Raw genomic sequence first — 27,415 nt, forward strand, 5'->3', positions numbered from 1 at the left:
TTACTTTCCTTCACATATTCCTTGAGATGCATTAGCAGATTGTGCTGGAGGTCATGGGCCTTGACTATTTACTTGTCAAGTATATGAAAAAATATAAACTAGAGTCACAATTTGTTCAGTAAATAGAGTGGCATAGGTTGGCATTGTTAATCTTATTGATAGATTCTGAATAGGAGAGTTTTAGGCCTTTACGTAGGTTCCTGTTGCTTGGCAGTAGAATACCTAGTTCATCATTTTGGATTGTTTTGTTGTTAGACCTGTTGGCCTTAGGACTCTAGCACTGGTTAGCAGTGGTAAAATGCACAAATTCTTGTGCTCACTTCCTAAAACATGGCATAGTTAATTTACATACAAGTCCCTAGTAAAGTGGTATACCAAATACCCATGGCCTGTAAATTAAATGCTACTAGTAGGTCTGCAGCACTTATTGCGCTATCCACATAAGCAGCCCTTTAAAACATGTCTTTGGCCTGCCAGTGCAGCCTGCCAGCAGTTGTAAACTGCCACAACTTGGCAAAATAACCCCTTTGCCAAGTCTAAAACTCCCTTTCTATTACATGTAAGTCCCCTCCAAGATAGGCTCTAGACAGCCCATGGGGCAGGGCACATTGTAATCAAAACGGTGTACAAGTACCTGTAATTTTTACAATCCTGGTAGTGAAAAACTCGCAAATTCATTGTTTGCTACTGTGAAGCCTACTTCTCCCATAGGATGACATTGGGTTATCTTATCACATTTAATAAGTGCTAACTTGACTGTGGGCAGGTAGGAAAGTAATGTTTGGTATCTGAGAAATTGTAATTTAAAATCCTCTTTCATGGTAAAGTCTGATTTAAAGTCAAAAGTCTGAAAATGCCACTTTTAGGAGGTTGGCATTTTCTTGTCCCAACCATTTGGTGCCTGCAGCCTGTTCCTGGATCACATAACTAGTTGTGAGTAGAAGGTGGCCTTTGTATATTCCTCCCAGACATCCACGCAATAGAGGGACTAGGGGTGCATGAATGGCCCATCACTGGCATAAGGGGGGAAGGGGCGGAGCTGTGCAAGCCCAACTCAAACATCAGTAGGCTGGTCCCTGCTCGCACACAAAGAATTTCACACTAGCCACTTGTGCCAGTAACCAGGGCAGGGAGGCAGGAATTCTAGACACTTAAGTAAGAGTGTGAGAGAATGCCTCCAGAAGTTTATCCCATTTCAAAGAAGGCACCAAGGATAAAAAGGGGGCCCTCCAACCCACTCTCCAGTTCACTCCTGGACCTGCAGAAGGACTCTGAGGATGGCCTGCTGCTGTGTACTTCAGAGGAACTACTTTGCTGCAGCAAGAAGGGCTGCTCTGCTGCTTGCTCTGAGCCCCAGAGGTCTGCCATGCTGGTTGAGTTCTGCTGTTCTTCTTGAACCAGGGACTTGCAGAAGTGACTCCAAGGGCTAGTTGGCTGGCCTCCTGATCAGAGCCTTAGGGACAGAAAAGGCTCCAACCATCTTGAACCCACACCTGGACCCAGCCCCAGTTATTCTTGACCCTCCAATTGGATCCCCTCAAGTCCTGGTCCTTGGAAGTGGTTCTAAAGGTCCCCAGGTAGCCCAAATCCAAAAAGTTGGGACTTTGAACACGATTGGCTCAAAAATGCTCTGAGAACCGAGAGACCAGGACATAACTCCTCATCAGTCCACTTAAGGTGTATCGCCGATCAGCCTGACTTTGCGGCAGCTCCTGCAACATTCTATTCTGCAGCAGCAAATCCAGTTCAGCTACTCCTTGTAGAAGGGGTATCCGACCCCGTGGAACCCTCATCGGCTACAGCCTGCAGCTTCATCTTGCTGGAGATTTCTGACTTACAAAAAAAGCCTAAATCTGAATGATGGACTCTTCACTAGGACTTCACCGAGTGGCTCGCCGATGACAATGCCTCCTCCTTGGACATTGCCAGCTGCCTTGCCCCTCTGAACTTTACCTTCCCAGACATTTTTCTTCGAAAGTTCTTCTGTGTTGAAGGTAAGCTGAGACCCAGCCCAATCCACTGTGTATCCAAACTGCTGTGTTCTGCTTTCATTGCACTTTTGATGATGTATGCCTGTGTATTTATAATGGCTTTAAGGAAGGCTGGAGAAAATGTGGGTAGACTGGCTAATGATGCATTGTCACCACAAGAGAACTAGGGCTTGAGGCATAGCTCTGAAGTCATAGGGAGGTGTAGTTTTCCTGATGTTTGTTGTTTGATGTCCTTGATATTCCAACCTTGTGGTTTTTTCCTACTTTTCTATGTGCTAATTTTGGGGACCAGAAAGCGCTATCTGCTAGATCAAGCCCCACAACTGAGCCTGGTCAACAAGTCAAATGCAGTCAATAATATATGAAGCACATTAGGCCCCACAAGAAAGACAGAATATTTAGTTTCAAACCATGAAGGTTTATTTAAAGTTAGTTCTTTACTGAAGGCAAAAATCAAGTAGCATCAAATAATTATCGAAAATTAATATGCTTCAATTCCTATGAAGTACAAATGAAATCAATATCTTATCAGATGACGATTGTTAGAAATGGGGTCTTTGGTTGACAGTCAGGTTACCCCCTGTTCAAGCAAGGACCTTCACTCTAGTCAGGGTAAAAGAGAATCACCCTCAGCTAACCCCTGCTTACCCCCTTGATAGCTTGCCAGAGCAGTAGGCTTAACCTCAGAGTTCTAGGTGTAAAGTATTTGTACCAACACACACAGCAACTTAATGAAAACCCTACAAAATGACAACACCGGTTTAGAAAAATAGGAAATATTTATCTAAACAAAACAAGACCAAATCGACAAAAATCCGACATACACAAGTCAAATTATGAATTTTTAAAGATTAAACTCAAAAATAGCGCTTAGAAACAAAAATGCTTCGATGAGATGTTAACACGGCGTCGTGACGGAGTCGTTCCCAACAAGCCGACACCAGCGGCGCCGGACACGGAGTCGTGTAGACCCCCAAGTACAGTACCTTTGGTGAAGAGTGAAAACAAGCCGATGCGCGAAGTCGGGGATCGCGGCGTCTGTGCGAAACGTTGAATCCGTGCACTTCGAGCGGCGGCGGTCACGACGTGGTGCGGCGACTTCCATGGAGTCGCGGACTTCAGCGGGGCTGCTGCAAGCGTCGGGCCTGCGAAGAGCGTCTCGTTCCAGCGTAGGTCACGGCATCGGGTGCAGGCGGCGTTACCGGATTCAGCAGCGGCGTCGGTCCGGAGTCGTCCGAAGTCGATTTCCTTGGATTTCCACCAGCTTTCCTTTCAAGGGCCCAGGAACTGGATAGGGCACCACTTGTCAGAGCAGGAGTCTCTCCAGAGACTCCAGGTGCTGGCAGAGAGAAGTCTTTGCTGTCCCTGAGACTTCAAACAACAGGAGGCATGCTCTAACTCAAGCCCTTGGAGATTTCTTCACAAGATGGAAGGCACACAAAGTCCAGACTTTCCCCTCTTACTCTGGCAGAAGCAGCACTGCAGGAAAGCTCCACAAAGCACAGTCACAGGCAGGGCAGCACTTCTTCCTCAGCTATCAGCTCTTCTCCAGGCAGAGGTTCCTCTTGGTTCCAGAAGTGTTTCTGAAGTCTGTAGATTTGGGTGCCCTTCTTATACCCATTTTAGTCTTTGAAGTCACCTTTCATCAAAGGGGACTCACACCTACTTGTGAAATACTGCCTTGCCCAGGCAAGGCCTCAGACACACACCAGGGGGTTGGAGCCAGCATTGTCAGAGGCAGGCACAGTCCTTTCAGATGAGAGTGACCACTCCACCCCTCCCTCCTAGCAGAGATGGCTAATCAGGAAATGCAGGTTACACCCCAGCCCCCATTTGTGTCACTGTCTAGTGCGAGGTGAAAAACAACCCAACTGTCAAAATCCACAAACAAGGCAGAGTCACAGAATGGTTTAAGCAAGAAAATGCTCACTTTCTAGAAGTGGCATTTTCAAACGCACAATCTCAAAATCAACTTTACTAAAAGATGTATTTTTAAATTGTGAGTTCAGGGATCCCAAACTCCACATGTCCATCTACTCTCTAGGGGAATCTACACTTTAATCATATTTAAAGGTAGCCCCCATATTATCCTATGAGAGAGACAGGCTTTGCAACAGTGAAAAACGAAGTTGGCAGTATTTCACTGTCAGGACATATAAATCACATTACTATATGTCCTACCTTATCCATACACTGCACCCTGCCCTTGGGGCTACCTAGGGCCTACCTTAGGGGTGCCTTATATGTAAGAAAAGGGAAGGTTTAGGCCTGGCAAGTGGGTACACTTGCCAAGTGCAGTGGCAGGTCTGAGACATGATTACAGAGCTACTTATGTGGGTGGCACAACCAGTGCTGCAGGCCCACTAGTATCATTTGATTTACAGGCCCTGGCACCTCTAGTGCACCTTACTAGGGACTTACTAGTAAATCAAATATGCCAATCATGGATAAACCAATTACATACAATTTACACGGAGAGCATATGCACTTTAGCACTGGTTAGCAGTGGTAAAGTGCTCAGAGTTGAAAAGCCAACAGCAACAGGTCAGAAAAAAATAGGATGCAGGAGGCACAAAGACTGGGGATGACCCTGCATAAGCAAAAGTCCAACAACGATCAGTCCTCTCTCTGAAAGACTCTAAGAAGCATATTTCTGAGCCCTTTGCACTGCTGTTGTGCCACCTTTTGACGCAGCAACAGCGCAAACCTTGAACTCATATCTATGAGGCCACACAAAGCCACTTTGCATGGCTTTGAATAGCCTCATAGATATGGAGTAAGGCAGCGCAAATCAATGCTTTGGCTTACTCTGCGCAAGGGAGGCATTCCATGGGCGTTGCAATGGGTGTTCCCACGCAACACCCATGGATTTTGACGCATTCCCAGATTTACAAGACCTTGTAATCGTGGGGGTGCGCTAAAACCTTACGCCTCCACAGGGGAAGCAAACAAGAAGAAATATCTTTATTTGTCCTTGTGTTTTTTTTCCTCTATGTGTGCTGCATTCTGCATCACACAAAGAAAGAGGAAAAATCCTCATAGTTTTGTTTTTGTGTAGGAAGGTGCACTGCACAAAAAACAATCCTGTCTACAATGCAGACACACCTGCACCATTGTGCAAGGGTGCCTGCGTTGGCTGCCAAAATGGCACCAGCGCAGTGGAAAAGGACAGGAATGCTGCTTATGCCATAAATACCACGCATTCCTGCCCTTTCCCTCTGGCAGCACAGCAAGGTGTCCTGCTGCGCTGCGCTGCCCTGCACCATAAACCCAGAAATATAGGCCTGAGTCTCCTACTCTGCTCAACACTCAGCAACATTACCTGCATCTGAACTAAAACACAAAAACTAACATTTTACACACTGCATGTAGTTCTCAAAAGACTGTCTAATCAGGTTAAATCAAGATTATACAATTATACGTTAAACTGGTTCTCAAGGTTTTCTCACTAACAAGCTTCTCCTTGCATCCTTCAACTACACTACCTGTAACAGGATACGATATGCACATTAGGCTTCACACCGCTGGTGTCTTCTTAAATTGCTATTTATTAAAACATTCCAAGATTATCACAAAGAAAAGAAAACATTTCTTCACATGGTAATGAAAGAAAAAACATTGTGTTTGACAATTAGAACTCCACCTTGCCTAGAAATAAAAAGTTAATGTGCCACAAAGCAGCCATTTTAAACGTATACCCACATTAGCTATAATTGAACTAAACGCAAATTAACACGATCTCTCTCTATGAATAGGATAAGCCTATGTGATAATATTATGTTAATGCAAAACATTTAATATAGAAGGAAATGCTTCTCCACTACCCTTCCTGTCCTCATGTGTCTGTGTCCATACTACTTCGCGTGTGCGTAATATAAAATTCAGTTTGGAAAATTGAGGAGGGAAGATGGTACGGGATGGTTGAAGGAATAACGGGCATTCAGTTAAAGGGTCACCCGGAGAATAGTTTAATAAAGACATTGTGCCGCCTCAACGCATCTGTCCCCATTATATTCTCCTTTTTGGGGATGAGTATGGGACAATAACATCACCCCAATACATTCCGATGTAGCTCTTGGTCACTGCATATTGTAGGTTTTGTTCTATTTATTTAAAATGTTGTACTGCCTCTACTTTCCCTTGCTTCAGCTGCCGTGCTCCTCAGCAATACTCCATAAGGCCTTTCTGATTATGTGGATGATCAGGTTTCATTAATGATCATCAGCATTGGTCCCCACCTTCAAGGTGGAGTCAGTCCCGAGGTGGTCTTAATTGATGCCTATAACTTCAACCTTGCTCACTTGCCAAGGTTTCCTCAGGATTTGTGTGAGCCCTCTGTCTGCGACTGGGAGTTTCCAGTTGGGCTCCGTCTCCTATTCATTGTGTTGCCATCACAATCAAGTACTTGTGATTATTTTAAAGCAGCGTCACCTGATTCGGAGGGAATGTAATTCTTATACTTCAGTTTCCTTCCACACATGTTTAAGGATTTATTTCTGATTTAATCACTTATAGTAGTCGAAACTGGGATCAGACTGCTTCCTCTCGTGTTTGGGTCCAGCTGGTGCATAGATTGGCTTGTCAGGAATTACTTAAGTGACCTTTTAATCACTGCATTTATGTGACAATACAGGACCCGTGAATGCATTGTCATCACCATTTCTTTCTTTTTACCCCTGGGGAACCAAGAGAGCAATAGGGATTGTGGATTAATAGCTGTGAAATACACCTGGTTGCCCTTGATGGCACAAAATATAGTGCAAAAAGAAAGCAGGAATTGCTGTATAATTGTTTAGGACTGAATGGAGATATCTCTTTGACGTCACACCTGTGGAAAAACCAGAAGGTGAAACAGATTGGGATAGGTGCACTGAAGCTGAAAAATACATAGAGGAATACTTAGATACCACTCTTGGGCCCAAATTTACCAAACTATCACACAGCGCAGTGCAGCAGCAAAAAAATTCCTCACTGCGTGAGAAGGAGAGAGCAGGAGAGTGCCATATTTACAGAAATATTGCACTCTCCTCTCCCTAGCGCGGGTGCAGAAATCTGGCATGCGCCATGGACACATCTTTGCACCATAGTACAAAGGTGCCTACGTGAGTCTAGCAAAGGTTTTGTTCTGCAAGGATAGCATTCCTGTACAAACTACTATGCTTAGACACACTTTAAAGTTTTTCCCACTTTGAATGTGTGCTAAACAGTACAGCACGCACGCAAAGTCGGAAAAGAAAGGCAAAATAAAAGTATTTCTCTGTGACAGCGCTTACTTGGAATGGGCAGTATTCTTTTTTTTTTTTAAACACAAAAAACTTTTTTTCAGTAAATAAGGTTTTGCTTCAAAAACGTTGGGTGGTTGCATGGGAACACCCATGCACCACCCAAGGAACGCCCCTTTGGTGCTAAGTAATGCGAAGCAGTGCTATGAGCTGCTTTGCTTTACTTTAATTTTCCAGCACAAAACAAGTTTTGCAATGGAAAGTAAATAAATACAAAAAAGATTTTGCATTGATTTATATCACTTTTGTGATGCAAACAAGGCAAAAAATCATAGTATATATACTCCCGAGTATTAATGACTTTACTACGCTTGCTAGGGTCGACATGTGCATTTAAAGACGATGCTGAACAATCCATAATCAAATCATCATTAAAACCAGCTGTTTGAAGGCTTAGAATGATTACGCTGTCACAGGAACCCTGGCTTAGAAAAGGTCATTAACACTCCAAAAAGTGCAGAACATTTAGCTAACGGAATAAAGATATTGAGGAAGACTGATTCACAGACCACAGAACTCAACCTGGTGCACACCAAGAGTGGATCAAAGAAGTTCAAAGTACAATGATGTCAAACAAACCCAGGAAAGAGGAGCCTAAGAGGAATTGTGAAGTGAACTGTCTGACAACTGTGCTGTGGTATAGGGAGTGCAAAATGAAAAGCTGTAGAACGTCAAGTTTGTCAGTTTTTTTTTTTTTTTACTAAACAACATTTAAATATCTTGTAAATGTATTGCACACATTTATATATGTATTTCAGTAGTTACAAAAGCAAACTTTTTGTAATTCGGAAGTGTGATGGAAAAAAAGGTTTTAAAAGGACCAAAACAAATTAGCAAACTTTACGTAGTGATGTGAAAATAATAAATATGTATTGAAACCCCGATTGCCACACGTTGTTTGTACGCTAAATAGTTTAAATCAGTAAAACTGCATGGCATTGGATGTTTGTGGCCATTTCAAAGGGAAGTGTGCAGTCTGTAAATGACAATTAATTACTACATTATGTGTTAGCATAATATGGGAGTGGGACTTTTTTTTAAATATGAACTGCAGAACATTCCTGCCACGATGACACTGCTATTCGTGAACTAAGAGGAAAGTCAGGGTTGATGTGTACCCTATATTTGGGCTAGATTCTCATTGAACATGGAGTTAAGGTTTAGTCTGGTAAATCAAACAAAAGAGTTATTACACAGTAGACATGCAGATAAAGAAAAAGGTGACCCCGTGAAATAACATATTTGCCTAGAATGACACAATTTGAGACCAGTTTATGAATCAAATGCATTACAGTTAGGTCAGCAGATTATTTAAGTCACAAGACTTGCAGGTCTGGTAACATTATCATGATTATCTGAGGTCTGATAATAGGGCTAAATGCTTGAGAGTGCATGAATCTATGTGTTCCTAGAAGTAGTTCAAGTCGATTCAAGGGTTAGGACTTAAGGCTTTCTGTTGAGATTCATTTGGTAGTTCGTTATCAGCAAAGAAGCAACTAAACTGGAGGAGCAGCCAGCATCACTGATTTTAATTGAGATATATTTGTTAGAGCTGGCATGGCAGGAAGTGTTGGCAGTCAGGCATGATGTGCCTTGGTAGAACAAAACAACTATGATAGTATTGAAAGCAGGGGTCCTACATTTTCATATTAAAGTGCTTACTGCATTTTCATATTAAAGTGCGTTGACAGATGTCGCCTATATTCCATTGCTCACCCTCCTATTTCGTAACTGTTATCAGTTGGGGGCCATTCTGAGTATAATATTTATTTATGCCTCTACTGTTTCTCTTCTTTAGGAGGGCCTGACCCCAGTGGATCTGGTGAAAGACTGGCAGACAGGCATCAGGGACAGCCTAAAGTCCGTGGCTGACAGATGGCAACCGTGTCCTAGGAACTAAAAGGAAAGGTTTGGCAAGACCCAAGTCTAGGATTCACCCATTCCTATTGTATCCCAGCCTCTTTCGACTAAACAAAGCCAACGTTCCTCTAGGCTGCGCAAAAATATCAAGGAAGACTATAATTTGGATATTCTTTTCTTTTTTTTGTTTGGCCTAAGCCCCTTTTTCTGAGCAGGTCTCAGACATTCGAACAGATCACATCAGACTGTCACTGGTGACGCTATTTTTTGTTTGTGTTCATATCTCATCCTAGGACCCGTCTGAAAGTGAAAATGAGTGATCGTGTTAAGGAGAATGAGAATCATGCTGCACTGAGCAACAACCTTGTGTTTCCCACCAAGCTGATCTCATCTTGATGGACAAGACTCTGGGCCACAAGAGGTCGGCCATTCTGTGAAAGGCAAAGGAGGGGAGCACAGCTATCTTTTTTCACTTTAGTGAGGGTTACATTTATAATGGGGCAGGCTCCCCAGCTTTCGTAAATCTGTAGCAGAAGTGAGAGGGGTCTGACTTCTGAATTATTTGCGCTTAGACCATCTGTGTTTCAGGAACACATTTAACAAGACTTGCTACAGGATAGAGTGATGTAGTCTTTTCTCTAAATTATATTTGACCTTTCTCAAAAACTATTTTAATGGAATATACAAATCACAAGTCAAGGAGAAATGGAGTGAGAAACTGGAGGAATTACAGAGAAAAGAAAGATTAAGAGAAAGGAGAATAAGTAGGCAGATGAAAGAAGAAACACTGGACTTAAGGGAAAACATGGAAAAAACACACAAATAGTTTGAAAATGCTGTTGAGAAAGATAGAACAGAGAAAATGATTGTGAGGAACATGACTAAGATAAACGGAGATAAAGCAACATGATAAAAGGTGTCAATGAAAGCAAGAGGCCTGCGAGAGAGTGAGGATGATAGGCAGATAGACAAAGAAGGGAGTGTGTGTGGCTAGGAGAAGGTAGAGGATGTGAATGAAAGGGGAAGAAAGAGTGGCAATAATAGAGAAAAACAAGAGAATAAATTGGACAAGGGAATAACAGAAGAGCCATTAACAAGTCGTGGAGAGGCCTTGGTGTTTGGGGAGAAGGGGATAGAAGAAGGAGCAAAAAATGAGGGGAAAAAGAAAGTGGGGAATAAAAGGGGAGACACTGATATAGAGAACGGGGATGCTCTGGATCGTGAATTTAGCTAGGGCTATAAAGGGAAATAGCACCTAACAAAAGAAAGGGAAATAGATATATATATAGAAGGGGCAGAAAGTTCAGCATTGAAAGATAACCCGCTGGATGCCATAAACAGATACAGTGGGACTTGTGCAGATCAAAGACCATCAGTACATTGTTGTGCCCAGATGATGGCAGAGGAGGTTAATTAGAAAACGTTTGAATTGTTTTGGGGATTTGGGGATTCTAAACGTTAGCCCTCTAAGAACAGGTTTTGGTTACAGAAAATATGTTATAAGTGCACAGCTCGTTTTGAGGGAGGGGGACCCATTGAAGACTAATCAGCAAATATTAGGAGCTGGAGAGAGGAGGTTGAAAAAGAGATCAGTGGGACACAGAATGAAGATGGCACAGAGAGGGAGATGCAAGAGATACCACCATTTGTGCTTCTTCTCACTTCAATGGCTTGGCACCAGTCAGGACTTTGATGGGAAAACTGAGGTAGCATTAAATGAGAGGATTTGGAGTTTATTATGTACAAACCGCCACCTCTAGGATTCTGATCCTTCCCTCACTCAAACAGATGACCAGATAATCACCAATCTCAAATATGGGTCACGTCTGACCGGTGTCCCAGTACACTTACAAATCCCCTTGACAGCAATGCTAGCTTCTGTTTTATGTCAGATTTTAAATTGCATCCTTGCCTTGCGGCCAAGACCATTCGGAGTTGATTAACAAAAACATGATAATTACCAAATCCTTGTTAAAGCTGATGAAGTCAGTGAAAATCGGTCTATTTCTGTGCCGCCAAACTGCAAATCATTTTTCGTTTGTTATTATTTTGAAAAAAATCAGCTTGTTGCCAGATTCCACTTCACAAAGAGACTTCTCAGTTTTTGGGACCCCTCTTGAGTCAGTCGTGACATAGTACAGTCAAAGTATTGAGTGAGCAGGCAGTCAATTGAAGACATAAGAATGGATATAGATGGGGCCTCTGTGTTTACTTGAAAGAAGAGATTGCCCCAGTTCTGGCTTGCTGCAATGGAAACGTTTCCTTTGAATGGCTCTGTGCCAGCCTGGGTAGGTTTCCCGACAGAGGGTTCAAGGCTGTCTGGAGTTGCAGGTAGTGCTTATGTTATAAAAGAATAAGTGCTGGTGCCCAAAGATTTACTCAGAAGCCCATGGCTGGCGTTACAAAATGTCAGAGGTTGCAAATTTATTCGCCATTCACTTTACCCACAGCACTTTCCTGGAAATCTCAATACCCTTTGTAAAAAGGGCAGCTGTTCTCTAGAAGTTTTCCTCCCTCTCACTTCAACAGATTCAACAAGCATTAGCGAAAGCCAAATTTGGCACTCCCTTGGACCCATGCCCACCCCAGGGGAACGGCCTTGCATTCACACCAGCTGGCCTCCATGGTCATGGCTTTGTTTAATTTAGCCATTGAGACTGGAAGCATCCCTTGTGCATAGAAAACAGCCCATGCTGTCCCTGTACAAAAAAAAAGGCTAATGTCGACCCTATGAAATTAACAAATTACCGACTTATATTCCTGATTCTGCTTTTATGTAAGTCCTTGAAGTGCATGATAAATACTCAACTCTCAGCCTATTTAGAGGCCAATTAGTCTCTCAATACCTCTCAGTCCTGGTTCAGGGCCGCTCATAGTATGGAGACAGCCCTGGTTGCCGTTACAGACGTAAGATGTTCTCTGGATAAAGACACTTCTACCATGTTGGTCTTATTAGACTTATCAGCTGCCTTTGACACTGTGTCTCACCCTAGAATGATTCATTGGCATTTCAGGGTGTGCCTTGAAATGGTTCCCAGATTTCTAAAGTAATAGATTGCAGAATATTTTGTTAGGCCCCTTTCAGTCCCATTCCATGTCTATTGACATGGGTGTGCCACATGGCTCCTGTTTTAGCCCTACATTATTCAACATTTATTTCCCCCTCCCCCCTCTCCACCCCTTGCTGACATAGTTAGATCCTTTGGTTTTGGCATAATTTCATATACCGACGACACACAGCTGATGATCTCCTTTGACAACAACGTGGAGGTTACTAAGAATTTATTTTCCAACGGCATGAGGGCTATTGCAGGTTGGATAGTTACCAACTGTTTACAGTTGAATGCTGATAAAACTGAGATCATGTTACTCGGCAATGCCCAGCAATCCTGGACGTCGGACTGGTGGCTGTCCAATCTTGGTCGAGTCCCCATGCACAAGCTGGTTGTCAATAACCTAGGCTTAAAAATTGATCAGTCTCTTTCGATGAAATATCATGTTGCTACTGTCAGGGGCAACTGCTTCAACACTATGGGCCTCATTATCACCCTGGCAGTCACCAGACCACCAGGGTCACAGTCCTACCACCACCAAAGTGGCAGTCTGACCGTGACATAACCGTGGCGAAAGCGCCATGGTCAGACCGCCGGCACCTCCACTTTTCGTCCACCAGACGGCCTGGCAGTGCCAGAGGTCCCAAAACACCAGGGCAGCGGGATTACGACCCCTCTCTCCGCCGGAGTTTACATGGCAGTTTCACTGACCACTTAGCATGGGCAGAGCGGGGGCCCCCCCCAGGCTAGCCCAGTCACGCAAATCACTGTCTGCTTTGCAGATAGTCATTTGTGCAATGGGTGCTGGTGCACCCGATGCACAACAGCATTGCTGCAAGCTGTATTACAAGCCGGCAACAGTGTTGTGCATTTCCTGGTGGGCCAGAAGGCAGAAGCTTTGTTTCCGCCCGTTGGCCAAGCGGGTAACTCATAATAGAGCCATCAGGAAGGAGGCCGCACTGGCGGTCTCCTGACATGGGCGACCTTTTCAGCCCACCAAACTCCTAATAAGGGCCTATGTGTCTTAAGGAAGATTTTTCCTTTTCTTCCAACATCAGCCATTACGCTTTACTCCAGGCCTTGATCATAAGTAAAGTGAACTATGGCAATGCTCTACTCGCTGTGGTTAATGAAAATCTATTCGCAAAACTGCAAGTGGTCCAAAATACGGCTGCCTGGCTTGACTGCAATCTCACAGCCGGTGCTGCTTCTGAACCCTGAATACTGAGATCTTTGCATTTGCTTCCCATTAAGAAAAGGTCCACTTTCAAAATCTGTTGTTTGACCCGAAAATCTCTTATGGGCAATGGCCTCACTCACTTAGCTCAGAAACTCAAACGTTATTGTCCTGTCAGAGATTACGTTCCAAAGGCAAGTTTTTTTTATTGACAGACCCCGTATTAATTTGACAAGAAGTGGGGGAAGATCTTTTACCTATCTGGCATCGTTCTACTGGAACAATCTGCCACTTCATGTTCGTCCTTGTTCTGGCTTTACAAAGTTCAAGAAATTGCTCAAGACTGCGTTGTTTTAGACAGGTGCTTTGTGGCCCGAGAATCTTTTTCCAGCACTGAGATACCCCAGGGAAGGGGGATTTGTGTCCTATATAAACCATATTAACATAAATACTAAAGCTGCCTAGATTGCATTCCACATTATACCTCTTTCATTCTCTACAAGACACGCTGTCTCTTTATCTCCCTCTTTCAGATTCTTTTTCATCCCTGCGTTCTCCCTTTCTTACAGTTTTTTCGTCCTTCTCCTCCTTTCCCCCCCCCTTTTGTGATTTTCCCTGTTGTGCTCTGAGGTCCAGGTCTCATGAGGAAAACAATCATGCTGGTCTCTAAAAATGAGTGCCATCCACCCCACCTGCAATCACCAGCTCAAATTAAGCACTATTAACTGCTATGCTTATGCCCGAGTACAAAGGTTAGTGTTTGCCCACCTTAGGCTGTGTCGGGAAACTGTTGTGGGGTTAAACACCTGAAGATATTTTAGGGCATTTCCCCCCAAAAAGATATGAAAATGGTTTAAAGTCATGTGAAACACTGGGCAACAAGGAATCCGGTGCTGTGTTTTTTGAGACATGGGGTAACGCAATCTTGCATCTTGTGATTCAGGAATAGACTGGTAGCTTGGGTCTGGATTTGCTGGTAGCTCTGGTTTTCTTTCTTTACAGTCCTCGATTTTGGGGAGGAGGGAGTAAAAGTGAAATTTACTTATTCAAATCTGCCCTGAATGGATACGTTACTGGGGGCAGTTCACCATTTTCGCATCATCCTGCTACAAACTGTCTAAAAAGAGGAATGTGGCCAACATGCCTTGCATAAGAAGAATTCCTCCTTCCAGGCATTGAGGAATACACAGAAGAATTCTTATACCACCAAGCACTCTCCAGGGCTGGAAATTGTCATTACCATAATGTTAATTACATAAAATTACTTACAAAGGACGACCTCTGACAGTGCTCTTCAAAGAAACCTTCCCGGAAGTGCTTGTGTTTGGCGTTTGCCTCCCAGGAGACTCTGCAGGAAAGCAGGGCGCACACAGTTCCCTGCTGGGGAAGATGCTTAGAAGTGCACTGTCAGGGTCCGGCAATGTTTTCATTTTAATGCAGTTAAAATTGAGGTAAATAACAATGCAGTGGCTTATTTGGAAGGAGGGGTGGGGGCCTCCTCATCATCATGAGCAGGTGGTTAGTTTTATTTGTGACAAGATTTTGTCTTCGCCAAGAGTCACAGCTGCCTCTGGTGTCTGCTGAATGTTTTGTGGTTGGGGGCTGTCAGTTTTTGTGTTATGGCCCTGCTCCTTCATGTTGTGTCTTGCCCTTTTGGAATGACGACCATTATATCTTAGTTTACTGTCTCTAAAAAGTTTGGCGTGGCTTCAATGGATGGCACTTTCCCGGTTTTTCTCTTTGGTGACCGACTGTCACCGGGCTCAGTCTAAAAAAGTACAAATGGTTTTAGAGCTAAATAAACTTTTTCCTTTACTTTACCATAGGGGAACTCTACGGCCGGGGTGGAGATCTCCTGATGATAAAGCATAGAAAAAAATTAAAAAGGTTTATAAAACTTAATGAAAATTAGTAAAAATATTATCCTCGGAAGTAACACCTTATGTTGTCATTTTGGGAAACGCCACCCCCCTTTTCAGAGGGCTCTGTGGAGTAATTTCATCAGTTGAGGGATAAGGTGGTGCATTGGCTGAGTAAGAACACCTTAACGGGGACCCGTGCTGGGATCCATATTAATATAGTCCAGTGAGTGAGCTGGCTGGGGCATGGAGAGAAAGTTTTGGAAGGCGGCTGTGTGGTGATAAATTTCAACAGACCACATGTGGCAGGGGTGATCTTGGATTGTTTTAGGGGTGGGTCATTTTAAGACTTAGGCTCATCCAATGTGGCTCCCCAACTGTTTTATTTTCTAAGGCCCCTGATTAGTGCCCCTGTGACAGACCCCTGGAAATGATCGAGAGGGCAGGTATAGGCAAGGGATGGGTGTCCTTTGGTACGATCTGATCTGACTCTTTCTAAAGGTTTGCACCTGTCTTCCCTGGAACCTGCAGTTGTCTGTCAAGGGACATTGCCCAAATCACCAAAGGGGCTAGCATAGAAAAGGATCTCGTACTAATTACTGAAGGGGCTACTGTAGCAATGGAAGTGGCAGGTGAAGAAAAGGATCTCCTCCGGCAGCCAATTGAGGGCCAGCTGGCTGGTATTTTCAGGAATGGTTGTAAGTTTGTTAGCTGGAACGTTGCTGGTATTGCGAGGAAATCTGATGACGTTAATTGGCTGGCGTTTATAGGGGGCTTTGAAGTGATCTGTCTCCAAGAAACCTAGGCTGGTGAGAGTGGCTACTTTTTCTAGGGTTACAACCCGTTTTTTTCTTTTGTTTTTTTAACCAGCATTGGCATCTAGGTTTGGTTGCCCCAAGGGGGACTGATCATCTTTGTCTCTCTGTACCAATGTTTGAACCTGTAGTTGACCCAAGGGAAATACACAGTTGCATACTCGGGTGCTATCTATTTAGGTTTCATGGATCTCTCATCTGCCTTTGATTGGGTTAACAGATCTAAGCAGTGGAAGGCCGTTTTGATGCTGGTAGTGGAAGCTGGACATTTTTCTGTTTTTACATGATCTTCATATTGTCTGCTTCTCCAAAGACCTTACCTTTTCACATAGTTTTCGTATCAACAAACGTGTGCAACAGTGTTGCATCTTGGCCCCAATTTTATTCAACCTGTATATTAACAAATCGTCGAAAGCAGACTGTCCACATCTGTGGCCTATCAGTCTCTTGGTTTTACTTTATGCAGATGACCCAGTACTTTTGGTTAGAGCCTTTAGAGGTCTCCAGTGCCTGTTGAATTCTCTTGTTAGATTTATGGAAAAGCTGGATCTATCCATCAACAAAAGGAAATCTTATGTGATGGTAGTGGAGTCTCACTCCATCAAACCAACTGAGTTTAATTTAGGTCCTTGTGCCCTCCCAAAGACTAGTTTTTTCTTATCTGGGGCTGTTTGACTCAGATTTAGGCTGGCGCACCCTTATTAACAGGAAAAGAGAGGATTTTACGTGTGCGAATGATGCTGTTTTTAGCTTTGCCACTAGATCAGGCAGCAAACTGTTGAGGGCTCTTTTGCAGATTTGAGAAAAATGTATTTCTAAATCATCTTATGGGAGTGAAATCTGGGGTTATGTTAATCAGGCTGAGCTGCAAATAGTCGAGAATACGTTCCTGAGGAGGCTTCTGTGTTTACCAGAGTGCTTCCTCATTTTCCGTGCATGAGGAGATGAGTAGGCTGTATTTCAGATCTTCCTGCCTTTCGCCCGCTTGCCCTCTGGGTAAACATCTGGTCTCAGCCAGGTGTTAAACTTAGTAAGTATTAAAAGAGATATACAGAGTTAAAAGTAATTTAATTATATTTTATTGAAACTTAGGTTTGTTTCTAAATTCAGAAAAGATTGTTAATTCTTTTAATAATTAAAACATAGATTGGCTTTGTTTTATTATGTTTTTTAATAATGAATTATATTTTAAATAATGTCATTTACTCATAAGTTTAAGTTACCTTTGCGAACAGCCCCTAAATTTCTTAATGGCTAGTTCCTTCTGCCCGTCTCACCAGCAGTGCAGTCACCACCGACTCTTCAAAGAATCGGTGGTGAGAAATATTGTGCGGAACCTCTACATCAGTGCCTTTGGCACAGAACAGCTATGTCCCTGCACATAAACACAACTAAAAAGATGTTCTTGGTGTTCAACACATTTCTTCTATTGCTCACATACAGAGTGGTGATGGTGCACAAAGACATCAGGGCCAGCTTCTACATCAGGAAAGAAAGAGGTTTCTACTCACCATAGCTCTTTGGACAATTTGTAACTCTGTGAGACTGGGGTTTGCAACAAAGCATGTTCTCACTGGTCTCACATTATGAGGATCAGCAGCACCCAAAGACCTGTTGCGAAATAAGCAAAATGACATAAATTGGAGCTATTTCAGCACTGTAGCCATACCTTCAAAAACAGTGCATAGCTTTCATAATCTTGTTGGTGATTTTTTTTTTGTTCAGACAGCTGACTTTGCCTCTTAAAAAGTACAATTGTAGTTTTGCAATAAAAAAAAAGGAATTACCTTGATGAATAGGATGCCTATAGTTTTGATGAAAAAGTAGCCTCCTAAAACAGAAGGGTTGGCAAGTAATTGCTGCTGTCATGCTACATTCAGACTTGTGACTGATAGTTGAAGAATTCAGCAGTGTTGTAGCGCCAAAACCCCAGTCAAGTTTATGTAACATAGCTTTTGTACTAAAGAGTAATGGCACAATTTCTACTTTTGTAGCTGTCCCGTGTCACAATTCCAGAAACCCAGTATACATCAAAAACGTTCCTTCAAGAAGATACAACTAGGCTGCAGTTACCTTCTTTCGTCAAAACTGTGAAACATCTCTTCTGGAGCTGGAATTTTCCACCCAGCTTCTTCTTAGGATGTAATCCGGATGCTTTCTGTCCTAGGAAGATGTCCTCCTTCAGGTCACCCTGCTTGTCTTCATCTTTCTGGCTGTCCTATTTAATCTAGCAGTGGTGATTTTGGATACAGAGGTTTGACACTCATTACTCCTATTTTCTTTTGAATGCTTAGTATAGTGTTATTTACTTGTTGACCTTTGACACACTGAATTGTTTGACATGATCACTGATGTTAGGGGTGATGGGTATTGGTCAAAATGATTTGATGTAATGTCAGTGAGTTTCTTCACCATTTTTTTCAAGATATTCATCGATATCTGTTAACCTATAGGTGTTCTTCTAATCTCAGAATAATATCTTCTCCAGTAGTGGATCTTTCATAGATTCACATGCTTGAATCATTCCTGTTGTCGAGGTGGGAGTCCCACAGTAACTTAAGAATAATATTTATCACTACCGTAGGCTATAATGGCAATGAAAAAGTCAGTTAAATAGCCTATCTGTACCCTTAAAAAAGCGAACAAAACTGAACTGTAACCAATCAGGTGACAGCACTCTCTAGAACACTCCCAACAGAGGCTGAGTCCCTCAGATCTTCTACCACACGTCGTTAAAGGGAGTCTCCCTCAGCTCTCTGCTTAGCTATTACTTCTTTTTAGATCATCCAAGATTATAAATCATGTTTCCTTTCTCCAACTCTGGCACTAATATGTCAGAGCAGCAGAAAACACAGTAAAGGACTACAAAAATATGTCTAACCGTCTCCTCAAAAACTCTTACGTTCTGAGAGATGAGGCTGTTATTGGGACTACAGAATCTTAAATCTGTCACTTCACCTCCCAGGAGAGATCAGAGGGAGAGATGGAGCCAGGGTCCCCAGAAAGCCCGCAGAAAAGCCATAAAAGACTTCATAAGGCACTTCTCGAGAGGAGAGATTTTTTTTTTTTTTTTTAAAGACCCTCAACTCTCTCTTCAACCCTGACACTACATCAAAGAGATCCTTGTAACCTTACAATGGGGCGTCTAAAAAATGCCCATAAAATCATCATTAACAACAATTACGATGACATAGTCAATGACCACAGACGAATGCCTCATCTAAGGTGGCCACAACTGTGAATGCCTTCATCTCTGAATGCCGTCTTCTACAATAGCATAATCTACGACAGCCTCACCTATGACGTTCGTCTACTACGGTCGTCTACGGTAGTCGTGGACGACAGTCGTCTACGGTAGTCGTGGACGACAGTCGTCTACGGTAGTCGTGGACGACAGTCGTCTACGGTAGTTACGGTAGTCGTGGACGACAGTCGTCTACGGTAGTCGTGGACGACAGTCGTCTACGGTAGTCGTGGACGACAGTCGTCTACGGTAGGTAGTCGTGGACGACAGTCGTCTACGGTAGGTAGTCGTGGACGACAGTCGTCTACGGTAGGTAGTCGTGGATGACAGTCGTCTACGGTAGGTAGGTAGGTAGTCGTGGACAACAGTCGTCTACAGTAGGTAGTCGTGGACGACAGTCGTCTACGGTAGGTAGTCGTGGACGACCGTAGACGACTGTCGTCCACGGTAGTCGTGGACGACAGTCATCATGGACGACAGTCATCTATGGTAGTCGTGGACGACAGTCGTCTACGGTAGGTAGTCGTGGACGACCGAAGATGACTGTCGTCCACGGTAGTCGTGGACGACCGTCTACGGTAGTCGTGGACGACCGTATACGGTAGTCGTGGACGACAGTCATCTATGGAGGTCATCGATGACGGCCCCATGTAAGATGATCGTCTACGACAGCCTCATCTACGATGGTCATCTACGACAGCCTCATCTACGATGGTCATCTACGACAGGACGGCCCCATGTAAGATGATCGTCTACGACAGCCTCATCTAGGATGGTCATCTACAACAGCCTCATCTAGGATGGTCATCTACGACAGCCTCATCTACGATGGCCATCTACGACAGCCTCATCTACGATGGTCATCTACGACAGCCTCATCTAGAATGGTCATCTACGACAGCCTCATCTACGACAGCCTACGATGGTCATCTAAGACAGCCTCGTCTACGATGGTTGTCTACGACAGCCTCGTCTACGATGGTCGTCTACGACAGCCTCGTCTATGATGGTCGTCTACGACAGCCTCGTCTATGATGGTTGTCTACGACAGCCTCATCTACGATGGTCGTCTACGACAGCCTCGTCTACGATGGTCATCTACGACAGCCTCGTCTACGATGGTCATCTACGACAGCCTCGTCTACGATGGTCATCTACGACAGCCTCGTCTACGATGGTCTACGATAACCTCGTATATGATGGTTGTCTACGACGGTCGCCTAAGACAGCCTCATCTAGGATGTTCATCTGCAACAGCCTCGTCTATGACGATTGTCTACAACAGCCTTGTCTACAATGACCTCGTCTACGTAACCACATCTACGATGGCCTTTTCTTCGTCTGCATCGTCTACAACAGCCTTGTCTTTGACTGCATCCTCTACGATGGCCTCAACAACAAACATTGTCTACATCAGTCTAGTCGTTTATGTGACCTCTTCATCCACTATGCCGATGCAAATTAAGACGAAAGCACGTAATCGTCAACAATAGCAAAACACACATAATCCAGGATAATTTTGTGTCAAGAATTAAGGTACTAATATGAGCATTTCTTCATCAATCAGCAATATATGGAGGGGGGCAACATGTGGAACAATTACACCACTCCGCCTCCTACTGCAGAGCATGGGTCAGGTCCATGTAGCTATAGTAATAGACCTACAGAGCATGTTACACCCACACTGGTGGATTCCCCCACCACATAAATTTAGGTGGTTTACATACCCTTGGGAGTGAGCGTTCAAACTCTTCTGGCTTCCTGTAGAAAACACAAAATTAGTTTGTTTTTTCTTTCTGATTTTAAAAAGACAAGCTGTAAAACCTATTCCAATTGTTGACATTTTCAGTAGGAATTACAATCATGGAAAACTCTATCACTCATAATCCCACCTAACCAGCAAGGACATGTTCTCATCTATGTCCAGAGCTACTGTACGGGCTGCCAATTCACTGGCAATACAGGGCAGGTATAGCCACCAGATGTGGTCAGACATAGCCACATAGATAAAACGTTTGCTGGAAGATAAAAGACAAAAGAAAATGCTGCTGCAGGGGGGCAAAATGTCCTCATCTGACAACATAGATGGCAATATAGGTATAGCAATTCAATAGGATACCCACAACTGGCCGGGTCACTGGTCCTTGGATGGAAAGGTTGGTTCAAGGCCATAACGTTTAAAATTTGAAGTGCAAATATACAGAATATTTTTTATCGTACCATGCTAATCCTCTGTTTGGCAAGCATGTCAACAACTCCTTGCAAACAGTCAAGGCTGACTGACACTGCAAGATCTATTGGCGCATTACAATTTTGAAAGAAACAATCTTTAGAGGGGCCCTTGAAAGACACTAAGCCGGATCAAGGAGGCTACCAGAAGTATCTGACTTTTCAACCCTTTCAGCAGCCCTTAGGCTAGCTTACCTACAGTGACAACGTTCTAGTTCTGATTACACCATCCTGTGTGGGAAACAGTTCCAAAAATAATGTATTCTATGGCAGAAAATAGCATCAGACAGATAAGTCTGGGATCTCATCACATATAGACAGATGTTCTAGTTCACCCAGTTTTCACCCACTACTCCACCAAAATGAGGGCTCCCACGTCATCTCCATTTCCTTCGGAAGGGAGTACTAGGTACACTAGCCAAAGGTTCCATAGAGAGAGGCCCACATTCTCAGTAAGGAATAGGCATCTATTCTCAGTTTTGCCTCAAACAGGAAAACAGAAGAGTGTCTATCCATCATAGACCTTTGGAAATTAAACAGGTTTTTACAGAAACAATCCTTTTACGTGGTCACCCTCTCCCACAGCACACAACAGCTCTGAATTTACAGGATTCATACTTCCGCATTCCCACCCACTCATCAGAGTTCTTCCATTTGGCTTAAAATCAGCTTTTTTCAGGAAGGACGGTCTTCGGATATTCCCCTTCTTCGACAACTCGATGAAAGCACCAGTGGCATTTCAAGCATCCAAGGCCACACAGGCTTGCCTAAAGTTGTTTCACAAACTAAGTCTCCTTGTGAGTTATCAAAGATCAATCATCAACTCCTCCATCCAAGAAGATACTGTTCCTGGGCCTCAACACTAGATGCTGACTTAGCCCAAGAAAAGCAACAAAGACTCTAGGAACTGGCCTGGTGAATTTCACATAAGTATGATGGAAGCTCTAACCAGGTGGCTTCAGACTAGAGATGCTTCCCTGGAAAGCTGGGGCAGTCACCGACAGAACCTCTAATTCACGAAAAGTGGTCTCTGCTCCAGAAAAGCATGCATATCAGTCACCTACATCTCAAAGCCATCTGCTTAGTCTCGAAACTTTCCTGCCAATTATAAAGTCTTTGGTGTGAGTTTGCATGGACAATACCACCAATATACAATATGTGAGTAAAGAAAGCGGCACAAGATCATTGGTGCTGTCCAAGGAAGATCAGGAAATCTGGAGCCACCTAACAACACACAGGGATAACTCTTCGGGCCGAACATGTTCCCTGAACCAGAAATCTCGTAGCAGACATACTAAGCAAAACTGGAAACAGCCTCCACAAAGGGTAGTTTTATCAGTTGGCTCTAAGTATGATCTTTTAGTTCTGGGACAAAATGGCTCTGCAGCCCTTTGCAACAAACAAAACCTGCAAATGCCAGTTCTATGCAAGCTGGCATCCACATCCAGGATCATGGGGGAATGTTTTTTGACAGATGGTCCAGGATCTATACCTCCCTTATTCCCCTGATAACTATAATACCAAAGGTTCTCACCAAGAGGAAAGCAGTGTTGTCTCATCCTGCTAACTCCCAGGTGGCCCGGGCAGTATTGGTTCATGGAGCGTTTCCTGCTATCAGAATACAACCACATTCACCTGCCAACAATCTGTAAACTTTTGACAAGTAACTAATGCCAGGTCCTTCATCCTGACTCGACCTGTCTTCTCTTGTGCGTACAGCTCCTAAATTGAAGGACTTCAAAGGTCTCAATATTCCACAGGACTGCAGGTGTAATCTCTCCCAATCAAAGCAGAAGCCACAATAAAGACATGTAAACATTAATGGAAACGTTTCTGCCTGTGGTGCCAGAGATCAAACCTACATCCTCTACTAGCATAATCTGACAAATAACTACCCTTTCTCCTCTCATTAGCTCAGTCACAGTTGGTATATATGTCCGTTAAGCTACGGCTTACAGCCATATCAAGATATAGATGTTCTTCATGTTTTCTCTTTCTTCTCTTGTAGAATCATCAAACAGTTCATAAAATAATTATTCAGAGTTCTTTCCTACAGTAAGGGCTACTTCTTCAGGCTGGCACCTCAACATACTTCTATTTCAACTCATGAAGAGTTCATTCAAACCCACCCACAGAGCACACCTCACATTTCTCACATGGAAGGTCGTCTTTTTACTAGCACTCACTTCGACAAGCAGGGTAGAGGAGATACAGGCTTTCTCAACTCAAGAACCTTCTTGCGTCTCACAGACAATTTAGTACTTCTCTGAACCAATCCAAAGATGTAACCCAAGGTTCCTTCAGATTTTGCCTCAATGAACTTATAATATTTTGGACTTTTATCCAGAAATCAACATCACCATCAGAGAGGTCTATTCATACGCTCAGTATCAAGTGACATCTAAAATTCTACTTGCATTGCACTAAACAACTCGTGTGAACTTACCAACTGTTGGACTCAGATTGACACACTCATAAGGGTGCTCCAGTCACAATGGCAACCATCGCTCAATGAATTTCAGCTGCAATCCAGTTCTGCCACTCAAAGACTAGCCTGCCCCTCACAGAGAAAACTAGGGTGCATTCAACTGGGGCAGTTTCCACCTAAACTACTTTGTGTAAGTACCTTTGGAGGAGATATGTTGTGCTGCGACTTGGAAAAGTGTGCATATAATTTATGCAGCATTATTACCTGGAATCGGCACAGCACAGTGATGCAGTGGTTGGACAGGTTTTACTACACTACTTATTTCAATAAGGGGAGCCCTTTTGGCTACATGTGTTTACGTATTCATGCAAATTTTAATGTATGGTGTAAATATTTGTGTTTACATATTAATTTATTAAATTGCATATGAACATTATATAGATACATTTTCTACCCACCATCTGCTATTTACGGTAATATTATAAGATATACAAATTCAGTAACTGATTGCTATTCGTATTCAAGCATGTCATTGCCATTATAGCCTGACAGTGGTATGTATATATATATATATATATATATATATATATATATTAAAAAAAACACACACACACATATATACACACACTGCTTTATTAAGTTACCATGGGACTCCCACTTCGACGACGGGAATGATTCAAACATGTGAATCTATGAAAGATACCAATACTGGAGAACTGCAGTTACAGGTAAGTAACATATTTTCTTCTTCTCTTGGGGTCTGCTGCTCTTGCGTAGCAAGGCATGCCTTAGGGCCTATTCTAGGAGCTTTGCAGAGATTTTCGGTGATGCTCCTTGCAAACACTGGATCTGGAGCGATTATTGCTGTGTATCACTGATAATTCTATTGATTATACAGACTTTGCTCTTTACAGACATTCATTGCATCTTTAGTAGTTGACTGGCACAATGCTGCCAGATTTCCAAATGCTTTCAGATAAGTGTTCTTGATGTGGTTTTCCATGTCAAATTTAGAATATAGTGCTACTCCTAGGTAGTAGCAGCTGTTTTCCCCCTCCTGGAGATTCCGCTTAAGCCAAATTGTAATAGGGCTTTAATGGTGATAACGGAAATATAGTGCTCTTCCAGTACGGTACATGTGCGTTTCGTTGTTTCACAAAATCATGCACAGGTTCCAAGTCGACCTTTTAGGGATTAGAGCTGGGTTTTCACTAGTATTGCCAGTATCATTAGTATTTTTCAGCACAATCCTTAATATTTTGTAGTACTTCAAAGTGACTTGTAGTGTCCATTGCACTGGATAAAGTTCAGGCATGCTATTGTGATTTTTCTGACTAGGTTGGTCATGATCTGCAGTTGAGCCTGCATCCTCTTTGTTTTGAGTGCCATTCCATTTTAATTGCCTGATCTGTTGAGAGGTCACCGACTTCAGCACTAACCTCTGCAGATAAGGTGTAAAGATTGATTGTCAGAGGCAGTGGTTGAGATGCAAGTGTCACCCAGCTGAAGTAAAAAGGGCCACACTCACTCTGTAGAGGGGGACCAGTGTTACAAGAAGTGACCCACCTATTATTGCCCGCTCACCAGGGAGGCAAATGATTTATCACCTTTTCTGATGGAAGGTACTGGCCTGCTGGGAAGTGAGGGGTATGCTGCATCATCGTAGGTGCAGGATCTGGTTGTGAATTGCAGAGGCCATTGACTGGTGGTAATTCATATCCACCATAGATGAATCTGCCAGTACACGCTTTTACCACTTACTCTAACAGGACATATTAAATCTGACAAGAGGCATGCACAGTACCAACCGATTTAGATGGAGGCACAAGCTCGACCAAATCTCACAGAGGCATTTTTAACTCTAATCTCTTTCTGAGAAGGAGATGCGGCAATGGCAGGGTGGAGAACTGGTACTTTACCACCTGATTCAGCAAGAGAGGCACATGATATGCCACTTGCTGGAAATGGAGTATAATGGACAAAACTAGATCCTGAAGATAGGCTGCTTCACTTGAAGTTGTGGAACAGGAGAATAAGTAAACTAACATAGTTCCAAACCAGTGGTCCAAAGCAATACAGTATACTGGTCATCGTGATTAAGTGAAGGTGACTGTCGCAAAGCAGATTGGTTATTTTAATAAAGGACAACTTGTCCCCCAATACCCTCTCTCCTCAAGCTACCCACCATTGTTCAATACGATAATAAACTCTGAAAAGGATGTGCAAACTTTCTACGAGGTGCGTCGACACCGGGGTTCATTCTCTGTATAATGTGAATATTTTGGCAGTTGGGTAGAGCTGAGCTCTTGTGTAAGTGCCACTTTGTTTGGCTGGTACAAACATTACTTGCATGATATTGATTTTTCTTTTAATTCTTGTGTATTGAAGAGATCCGTCACTAATGAGTGAAAAGTTTGCAATTTTTTCTACTTTGGTCATATTCTTAACAGGTGGCTGTCAAAAAAGAACAAATATGAACCTGTCCCGTTGAGTCTTGTTGTGTGGCTACAATAATCAGATTAAATGCATGTTGACCATGTTTCAAACACATCTCTGTATATTGTGAATATTTTGCAAGTTACATAGACCTGAGCTCTTGTTTAAGGTGCAACTTTGTTTGGCTGGTACAGACATTGCTTGCAGGATGTTTTTTTAATCCGTGTAAATTAAGGACATCCATCAGTTATGAGTTAAAAAATTGAATTTTTTCTACTTTGGTTCTGTTCTTAACATGTGGCTTCCAAAATAAAAATAACAAATAGAAACCTTGCATGTTGAGTCTTGTGTAGGTACGATAAGTAGATAAAATGCATGCTGACAATGCTTCATACACTTATTGTCTAGTGCTTAGGGGCATGCTTGAAATTGTTCCCACAGGAGCAGCCTCGGCCTATAGGTGTCAGTGTTAAAAAAAACAAAAACAAAAAAATACAGTACTTGTCCGTCCCTCTATAAGTAGTGTATTGTTTCCCATCCTAGACCTGCAGGGTATAGGAAAATAATTTAGGCCCATTTTTTTACTACACCTTTACTTCAGTTGTGAATTTCCCCATCATCAACCCAAAAGCACAATTTTTAAACTCATCTCCTCAACACCCTTCAAAACAACTTCATTTTTTTTTTATCGTATGCGAACATCACCACCTCAATTACAACACACAAGTGCACCCCAGTACTCTAAAAATCTTGCTGACACTAAATGATCCACCGTTAGGCAGGAAAGAAAATGGACAAGAAATAGAACTCCTAAGGTCCTCTTGATACTGAAGTCACTCCATTCAACGCACAGGCAGTTCATGACATCCAGCCAACGCAAAATACTATACCAACACCTTCAATGAAGCCACCAACAAATGCAGAACACTGTTCAAGCCAAGCATGCATAGTATCAAACCACTACCAGACTCAACCATTCCTCACTACACAGAAAGGTGCAATCCCACCAACCTCTTCTTCAGTAACAACATAAGAAGATCC

General features: G+C 43.1%; 1 protein-coding gene across 1 annotated transcript in view; it reads left to right on the forward strand.

The window, feature by feature from the left end:
* ANKRD23 (ankyrin repeat domain 23) overlaps positions 1-12,466 on the forward strand; it is a 144,020-nt gene extending 131,554 nt beyond the window's left edge. The window contains exon 9 of the mRNA XM_069214399.1: positions 9,072-12,466. Coding sequence (XP_069070500.1) covers positions 9,072-9,173 — 102 coding nt within the window. The 3' untranslated portion in view covers positions 9,174-12,466. The remainder of the gene's footprint in view (positions 1-9,071) is intronic.
* The last annotated feature ends 14,949 nt before the right edge of the window (positions 12,467-27,415 follow it).

Source organism: Pleurodeles waltl, chromosome 11 (genome assembly GCF_031143425.1).
Source record: "Pleurodeles waltl isolate 20211129_DDA chromosome 11, aPleWal1.hap1.20221129, whole genome shotgun sequence".
In the NCBI taxonomy this organism is placed as follows: Eukaryota; Metazoa; Chordata; class Amphibia; order Caudata; family Salamandridae; genus Pleurodeles; species Pleurodeles waltl.